The sequence below is a fragment of the Centruroides sculpturatus genome, unplaced genomic scaffold (genome assembly GCF_000671375.1).
Source record: "Centruroides sculpturatus isolate CEXI.00-Female unplaced genomic scaffold, Cexi_2.0 scaffold3526, whole genome shotgun sequence".
Classification (NCBI taxonomy): Eukaryota; Metazoa; Arthropoda; class Arachnida; order Scorpiones; family Buthidae; genus Centruroides; species Centruroides sculpturatus.
The window spans coordinates 1-9,830 of NW_019387633.1; the positions used below are offsets into that span (position 1 = coordinate 1).

Here is a 9,830-nt window from a genome sequence, read left to right on the forward strand (position 1 = left end):
TTCTCTCATTTGTCTTCTAATAATTCTCAAATTTTTCTTTTTTTATGTCCAGCCAAATTTTATTTAGCAAATAATAGTTTATATTTTCAAACAAAATAAATTTAATCAAGTTTCAATTAAATTTCAGATTCTCACCACTAGATAAACCAGATCTGTTGTCATTTGAATTCCAACCATGTCGAGATGTTTGTCCTCCCCAAGATGCAGTGTTCATGCCCTTTCCTTGTCCGGCTAATCCGGGTGGTGGACCTCGAGTTTTTGAGATTGCCGATCCCCACAATTCCGAACCCGATGCATTATCTGACATCAAAGGTCCCCAGCTAGGTTTAGAGCTGCCAGATTTTCCGGGCACTGCTGTTGCACTGCAGAAGAAAAAAAGAAAAAAAAACAAGAAAAGCATGTTGATACTAATTTTGGTTATATCAAGATGTAATATGATAATTTCAAATAATGTTACCTATTATGTAAAGAAGCAGAAGTTGGTGGTGTGAAAGCCCACGTACTTGATGTTAAGGTGGCAAGTGATGAAACTAAGCTATCTGTACTACTTGCTGTCACAGGACTGCTTTTTGATGTCCAATTGAACAAATCTGTATCTTTAATAGTGTTAACTGATAGTGGAGATCTTGCCACACTTCCAGGAGTAATGTGTGGATCATCTTCAACATTTTTCATCTGAGAAGTTCCTTTCCAGGGCTTACCAGGTTCAAATTCAGGTACCAAATCAGTTAAATTGTAAGTTGGATGAGTAGTAGTACTACTAGGAGCCACAGGAGTTTGTGGGGCAGAAGAGTCTTTATTTTCACAAGTAACAGCGCTACCATTATTCATATTGCAATTAGTTATTGTCGTAGGAACGGATCCTGGATTATTTCCAACATTGTTGTTATTGCCACTTGTATTGTTTCCAGGGACACTAATGGCCGAATCTGGCCAACCTCCCATATCATTTTGATTACGTGGCAGAGTTGACCATGCACTTTCACCTTGGCTTAGTAATGGATGTAAATTTGAACCTGCATGAGAGGAGGAAGAAGAAAGACCAGATGATTTAGATAAAGATCCTGGTGCACGACTAAAATCTGCAGGACCATTGTTCACATTATTATTGCCACCACCTGAGTTACTAGTAGGAGGAGTATCATCTTTTTCAAATGATGGAAGTTTCCATTGAGTCAATCTTGATTGAGGCTGAGGAGTACTATCTTTCAATGATAAATCTCGAAAATCAGCGTGTAGTCCAGACATTGGATCTACATTTGGCTTAAAAATTTCAGAGGACGGTTGAGGTGTATGTAATGAAGGATGACCAGGAGTATGATGTTGTTGTTGCTGAAAATATATATTCTTAATATAAAATAGTTTAAAATTACTGTATATACCTGATTATAAGACAATATTTTTTCATGTAACAAATCAACCAATTTTAAATTTTAAACTGGTAAATTTTATCATCATTTTCACATTTTCCCAAATTGCCTTTTTTATAATAAATATTTCAGTTAATGAATTAGACAAATATTAGTTCGTCTACTGTAAAATAAATTATATTTTAATCACAAAAAATTATAGTCTTCAAATTTAGATTACATATATGCATATAAACACTAAACTTTGAATGCTATTTCATAATTACTTTATAATAATAAATCTGGATATAAAGAATTGCTGAAAAACCACCAAATTACTTAAGCCAATATATGCATTTTTTTCCCCAAACTGATTATAATCTTATCACACATTATTCATGAACTCAAAACTTTTATTTAAAAAAAATTATAAATGTCAAAATATAATTTTAAATATCATACTACATCAACAAGAGTTAGGGTAGTAATCATTGCACAAATTAAGAAATTTAATTTTTTACATTTAAAGTTATATAATTTTATGACCAGATGATTATTGTGATACAAGTAGCCAGTTGGCTATACTCCAAAGACCTAAATTTGCATCAAGAACAGCCTCTCAAAAATTTTCACAATAAATTTGACTCATACATTACTGGTCCATTGCTCACCATTCATTTGCTTCAATGTGGGCACAACCAAGACTGTAATCACCATGAAAGAAGCTCTCTGAAATCACAGGGAGCAAAGTTGGAAAATGGGAAACCATTGTAATAAGCCTTTCATTTAATTGTACTTAAAATGCCCACAACTTCAGAATTATCTCTAAAATACATGATCCACTTGATGGTTATGTAAAAATTACAAATAAAAAAATAGCAATTAGTTTTGTTATTTCAGTTTGAGTTTTAAGAATTTTTTGAACTTTTAAGTTAACAGTTAAGTTATGACTAAGATAATGTTCAACTGAAATATTTGTTACCAAGTAATGCACTAATAAATAAACCAACTCCATAGTTTGAAAAATTATTATTATTCCAGAATCACACACACTCATTCACAATTATCACAATACTGGTATAATTGTGTCATTTTATTTAAAAAAAATATATATATTTATCAATTTGTTATTCTTTAATTACAATGCTTACAAAAAACTTTTATACATGTTCCAACATAATCTGAAACAGAATTGTTAGTCATTCTAGATAATACAAATGTAATAAAATTTCTTTAAACTGCAAACTTAATCTTACTTAATTTTCTTTTTTTTTACTACTTTTGAGAAAAAGACTTCAATCAGAATAAAACGTAGAAATAACAAGAATTCAAAAATTACACACGAAGAAAAATTAACCAATTTCTTTTAAAGGGGGAAAAACTTTTGCAATATAAGAAAGCCTATTTCATAAATTAAAAAATTCCTGTCTGATTTTAACAGTTGCAAAAAACAGCTTAGAAATAAAACAGGAATTTCCCAAATCTTAACTTTAAACTGGATTAATATAAAAACAATCAGAAAAAGTTCAAAAACCATTGAAATTAACAGTTCAATTTCTCTAACATCTATATTATCCATTTGAAAAATGTCCAGATCAAAACTTTCTTTACTATTTTTAAATATATCTCAAAATCTCTTTCATTTTAATTAATTCCTTTATTTAAATTATAGTTTAAAAGACCTGAAATATTTCTAAAAACTAGAAAATGTTAAGCAGATCAATTCCTGAGACATCATATGGCTACCAAAAAATATCCAGTCAGTCAAGTTCATATTTAACTGTTAGACCAATTATAGATAAATATGAATTTCAGCAACAGTTACATGCTAAAAACATATGTATTTATATTCTAAAAAATTTATTTTTGCTCCACAAGACAAACTGTATATTGTAGAACAGTTGTTGTTTCAGAAGAAACATTCAAAATGCATACAAAAAATGAATGACACACAAAAATCAGATTATAGATGTCTGAAGATGTTAGTTAAGAATAAATATATACAGCCAAAGAACTTTTACATTCTTATCAGATAATATTTACTTAAATCAGTGATGGATTATTGCAAAGACACACAGGCATATGCTTTTGTCTCCTCTTGTACATAAGTACCAAATAAAAAAATATGTACATAAATAAAAATAAAAAATTATATGGTGATAACTTATAACTTTGTACACAGTATGCATGTATACATGTGGATAAGTAAGGATTACACCATATTATTGGCACTAGTGGTAGCAACATTTATAATCACTTTAGTAGAATACATTAGTGCACTTTGTCTTGTTACTCCATTTCAAACATCATTTGATATTTGGAGCATAATCATCAGTGGAGCTAAGAATCACTGAAATTGTGTCCTGTTTGACAAGGATAGATTTTTTTAAACATTTTACCGTGTTCTTTACCTCTGCTTTTTAGTAATAATATATCTTATGTATAATAAATCTATTTCTTTCATTTTCTAATGTTTATCAAGCTATTTTGAATTCACACTTACAGCCCTGATTTAATTGCAATTACATTTTACATTACCCATTTTTTTACTTAATGCTTCTTCTGTTTTATCTCATATTTAACGTAATAATGAATAATGTAATTATATTCAAGAACAATGGTACACTTTTATTATTGAAATTTCTAAAGAGAACTCTTCATTGTATAGATCTATATCTTTGTCTGCAGCTACACTGAAATTTTTTTTAAACTATGCTTGTATTTATTATCCAGTCATGAACAATTAAACTCAATGATGTGGCATCCAACTTTGATCTAACTTCACTAACTTATTTTCTATTAAACTTGAAATAGTTGGAGTTTTGAGAGTAAAAGAGGTTTGCCTGTTGTATACATTGACATCAATCAAGCATTTGACTGAGTTGCAATTTTCAAAATGAAAACCTACACATTCTCACTGTCTGTCTGTCCTTTGTTGATCTCAAAAATGGAGTTAGATAGATAAAAATCAAGACTAGATATGGAAATATTAGGGGCTGGAGGCCCCAATTAACTGTGTGTACTTCTGATCTAGATCAGAAATCAAATTATTTTAATTCAAAAATTTTCAAGCACAGAGTTAGATAAATGGTCAGCATTACTGAATTGTTATCAGGAGAAGTATGATTTACAGGGGTAAAACACCATTAAAATTCAGACCAGACATGGAAAGTTTATGGCCAGAGACCCTGATTAAATTTATATGAACTTTCTTTCTGGACTGGAAGTCACATCATTTTTTAAAAACTGCAGCTGGCATTGTGACGATATCACAATAACTAATTGCTCATTCAGTTATACCTTCTCAACCTACTGTTTTAGCTTGGTTAAATAATTACTTTTTATTACAATCTTGATAAGTTAAACTAGAAGACTTCTCATTTAGTATTTTCTCAGGAATTATTATATATAGCCTCTTTTTTTTTTTTTAAATCATTTATTTGAATCTTGCTATTCCTTATGTTAACTCTAAAATTATAGCTTATGCTGATAATCTAAAAGCCAACTCACGAAGGAAATTTACAAGCTGATCTAAATATTTTAGTCACCTCCCTCAAGTCTTTCAATCTCAAAATTTTTCTATTCAAAACAGTATCTGTGTTATTCATTACTAAGGAGTCCAAATTATTATATATTTTACATCTATAGGCAGAGAATTAATTATGCTCATTCTTATAAAATTCTAGGAGCAATTTTCAACTAAAAATTTATTGTTAATCATCAGATTGCTTACTATTTTATTAACATAACTAACAGAAGAAAATCTTGTGGCATCATTGCAAAGTTAATTTCATCACATATAGTTTTGAGATCTTTCATTTTCACTAATTTTCAATCCTAGGTCAATTATTGCTTGCATGTAAAGTCTAATGCTGACAACAAAACCACTTTCAGTAAATTGCATTTATAGCATTCACTAAAAACTGGTTTTCCAAACCAGTTTTGAACAGGCAATGATAGAAGTATCATTATTATGAATCATTTTCTTTACTTTTTTGACTTTTATTGATAGCGAAGTATGCTTTGATTTAAGATGATTCAATATAATTGATGTACTAACAAAAAACTTTAATGTAACATTACAATTTGTACACTGAACCAATTAATCACCCTTGACTTTTTTAAAATAACATCATGTGTAACTCATTTAAATTCAAAAATTAAAAGATAATATAGAATCAGCAGAAATTAATTTTAATATGATAGTTTTCAAATGCTATTTGTTAAATACTTAAACTCCATTATTTACCAGCATCAAAGAAACACTGACTCTTCTTTATGGTGGGAATAAAACAAGATATAGCATATTCATCAATCTTGGCTAAAATTATTTACTATAAAACTTCATTAATAATAATAATAAAATATTGAAATTTTCTTAAAATTAATAAAATAGAATAATAAAACATTTCTGGTTTTTGCCAGAATTAGTATGATCAACAGCAGTTCCATCACTTCACGACAAGATCTCTAAAGCAATCTTTTGCACAACAAACTGGATCACTTGTCTTAGTAGGACAACACAAGAAATATCTAATTTCCCAAATTCTCTTCATGCGTTAATTATTTTGACCAGTTATCAGTAAACCATTGAAATACTTGTTGATCTCCACAAAATACTTTTATTTGTATTTCTCCTAAGATCAACTAAAAATTTATCTTGTTTGTCATTTCCTAATTTCACTTTTTTATCCAGACAACCACTCTTGTGATGTTATAGCAAATTGAAACCAAAAAATAAAAAGGATTCCATATTTAATCTATTTTAAATTAAGTGTAAAAAAATAGTTTATAATTTGTCAATTTAATTCTTTAATATATAAATTTTTATACACTATACATATTTATAAATTTTACACAATTTGCAAATTTTTATAATTTATATATATATATGTGTGTGTGTGTGTGTGTTCTTATTGCTGTTTGTTATTTGCCTTTTTGTAAAGTTTTGTTTTTATGACATTCTATTAAGAATTGATGATATAGTTGTTCTGTTGAGAGACAGTAATCTCATGCTATATAGTATTACTGAATGCTTGTAAAAAGAAAAAATAATAATTAAATTAAATAAGTAGATTGGTACTGTTTTCTTATGACTGTGTTCCTGTATTATTATTATTGTTACTTATTTGAACAGAACTTTAGATGTTCTGTGTAGAGTATATTTGACAGAGTAATATTGCTATAAGAAGTTAAATGCCAAAATTCTCAAAAATATTATATTTATCCAATTAAAAGCCAATAGTTTAAACTATTAGGTGGAGATCCTCAAATGCCTAGTCCACAACTGAATTACATTATTTCACGTACAATCGATCATCAACAGATCTGGAATTCTTTTTAAAAAATAAATATTTCACAAAATTTGGAAGCCTACCTGGGTCTAGATTGAATTATAAAGTGCCCAAAATAATAGTAAACATCTAATAAAGAGGCATCCAAGCTTTGACATCCTGGATTTTGCTGAAATTTTAATATATTTTAGTGCACCTCTTCCATTAATTAATGCATGCAGGGGTGAGGTGAGGCAGCAGTTGTCTTAGGCAGCACTTTCAAAAGGGTAGCATTTTCTGGTCACTCACTGAAATTTTTAAACTTTACAACTATTACAACTAAGTAAATAATTAGTAAGTAAATAATTTTTGAATGTAAATACATCAATTGGCATTCTTTTCTTTTCTCCTTTTTTTGCCCCACACCAGGGTGGACTGGCAACGATATTTTTCAAAAAATTGAACAAATGCAATTTTTTCTACTTCTCAGTTGCATTCTGTTCATTATAGAGAATTGCTATTTGCTAAGATTTTAGAACTTAAATGGCAAATTTTAGAACTTAAATGGATATATTAAAAAGAATAATCTTAGTTATTCAATTATATGCATTGCAACTGTTAGCATAGAGAAGAAGTTTGGATAAAATATTTGCACCAATGGTAATTTTTTTTAATCTTAAGAGTTATCAAAATTTGACACTGTTACAAGTGAACATTTAACAAGGTCATTCTAGATAATCCTTGCATTATCTAAGTAAAAATATACAAAACAAACCTTATTTGTCTAAAGGAACAAAAGCTTTGAAAGACCATTGTTATTATTATTAATGATTACAATTATATTATAATATTTACAGACTGTACTCCAGATATCAACAGAATTAAATGAATGTCTTTGGTTATTTCTAGCAATGTCCTAAGTATTTACCCAAAAAATATTTTAGCTAGTTTTTGTCTTTTAAATTAACTACTGGAGCTGGTTTGACTGAATTACTATAATAAGACAAGAAATAAAATCCTTAGAACTAAAAATTGAAAATATGCATGGATAAGACTATGATAATGAAGCAAATATGAAAAGGTGCCCACTTTGGTGTCAAAAGATGAATTTTAAATTAAAATGTCAGCACTTTTTGTTCCCTGCTTGTACCATTCTTTGAACCTTGTTATCAGTGATCTAACAGCAGCGTCTGAAGAAATCATTAATACTTTTTCACTAGTGCACGGGTTCCCAACCTATGGGTCGCGACGGGCTTTCTGTGGGGTCGCCAACTTATACAGTAAACTAAAAAAAATATTCACTATAATGCAATTTTTATTTTTAATAGTGTCTTGAAGTTTTTATTTTAATTTAAAAAAATATATTTCATATAATTTTTTAAAATTAAAATAAGTGTAATCTAGGTACGCTATTCTGCCACAGTTGGTTGAAACGTGTTGAGAGTTTGAGAGGAATAAATTAAATGTTGAGAATGACATGAGGTTGGCGTTAACAAAAACTCACCCGCGAATTTTAAGGCTGGTNAAAAATATACTAAAATAACAAATCCCTTTTTTTAATTACCTTATTAAAAATGCCTTTTTCAATTGTATCGGGGTCGCGGGACACTTGGCTTTTATAAAAAGGGGTCGCCACCCAAAAAAGGTTGGGAACCGTTGCACTAGTGCATGAAGTGTTTGTATGTTTTTCAAGTTCCACTAACTCTTCTTGCACAGTTTCTAGCCAAAATTATATCAAATAAGTATATTAAACAAATTACAGATGGTTATTGCAACAGCCATTTGTATCTAATTTATTTACAATTTGACATTTAACATTAGAACAAATGAATGTATGTACTAAGTAAAATATAAGTGATAAAAAATAAAACTTACAGCATTCCATTTATAACTGTTTATTTAGTTTTATCTCACTTTTATGAATTCTGCATATTAAGTTATCATATTAAATATTAATAAAGCAAATATTTATAATAATTATTCAATTGCATTTAGCAACCACCACCAAGAACACATTCTACAAAACTTAAAAAAAAATCCAATTATTTTTAATAAATATTTTTGCATTTTGAATGATTGGAATGAGAGTTTAAATTTTATAAAATATGTAACTTGGTGATGATTGACAAATGCAATTGAAAATATTATTAATCAAATTGTCTAAAAGATTAGCTGAATACTTTACTGTAGCTTTAAATGGTTATATCTGTTGTTTTCATAGGAAACCTGGATTATTAATATAATGCTAATAATTCTCAACAGCAGTAAACTACATTTTAAGGTTATTTGTTTTTTGACAACCACTATAATGGAACACAGTTGCAAAAAATCATTATATATTTAATATACTTATAGTGTGATTTTATTTTACAATAAAAAAATAAAACACTGCAAAACAATAAACTAAAGATGTGCTAGTGAATAGTCAATCTTTTGGGTGTAGTTCCATGAAACACCACTCAACAAAGAAACCATGAATTTCCAGCAAAAAATTTAATAAAAGTGTGAAATTCAACAAATGTTTTAAATCATACTCAAGATATGCATCAGATCAAATTCGGTATCCCCATTACAAAGTACTGAATTTGTTCCAATATGATTTTGATAATTTTCATTGGTTCTGAGTATAGAATTATCCCAATATATTATTAAAACAGCTATTCAAAAACAATCTATTTAATTTTCTGATCTCAAAGTATCAATAAATAATTTGTTGTACTAGTACCCTGATAAGTGTGATGTTAATGCTTTAAGTAATTCAATTTAAGTCACAATACCCACTGAACTGTTTATTTTGAACCTAGTGTTTCATAACTACTTTTACTAATGTATCAATTCATTACTCACTTAAGTTATCAATCACACTAAACTATATGTTATTCAGTTTTGCATTATAACTCATATGAAACTGCAAGCATATCTAATAACAGTGTAATTTTCAGTCAAAATCAAATCTACATCTACCATTCTCTTCTTTGTCTCTCTCTCTCTCTCTTAATCCTTTTCAAAGTAAAATGTTATGCATATATTTCTGTATATTCTGCTGAGTATATTAAATTTTAATATAATATGTCTGTGATCAGCAATTTATTAATTAAGAACAGATATATTTATGTAATACATTTTATACAATTTTTTAGTGATTAAAACTTTTCATTAAGATCTGTAAATTAGATAAATTTGCAAATTATAAATAAAATTATCAATT

The 9,830-nt window shown here is 28.3% G+C and overlaps 1 protein-coding gene across 1 annotated transcript; it reads right to left on the reverse strand.

Annotated features, from left to right (window-relative positions):
* Positions 1 to 7: 7 nt before the first annotated feature.
* Positions 8 to 1,403, reverse strand: LOC111616540 (protein Gawky-like). The gene is made up of 2 exons (XM_023357943.1): positions 458 to 1,403; positions 8 to 362 (listed from the first exon to the last, which is right to left on the reverse strand). The coding sequence occupies exons 1-2, from the start codon at positions 1,246 to 1,248 to the stop codon at positions 113 to 115; spliced, it is 1,041 nt and encodes a 346-aa protein (XP_023213711.1). The 5' UTR covers positions 1,249 to 1,403; the 3' UTR covers positions 8 to 112.
* Between the last annotated feature and the right edge of the window lie 8,427 nt (positions 1,404 to 9,830).

Excerpts from the sequence above, each read along its gene's own strand:
- LOC111616540 (XM_023357943.1), bottom strand. The coding sequence starts at position 1,248 with ATGTCTGGACTACACGCTGATTTTCGAGATTTATCATTGAAAGATAGT. Across the intron at positions 363-457 it reads TCTGCTTCTTTACATAATAG|TGCAACAGCAGTGCCCGGAA; the intron begins GTAACATTATTT and ends TTTCTTCTGCAG.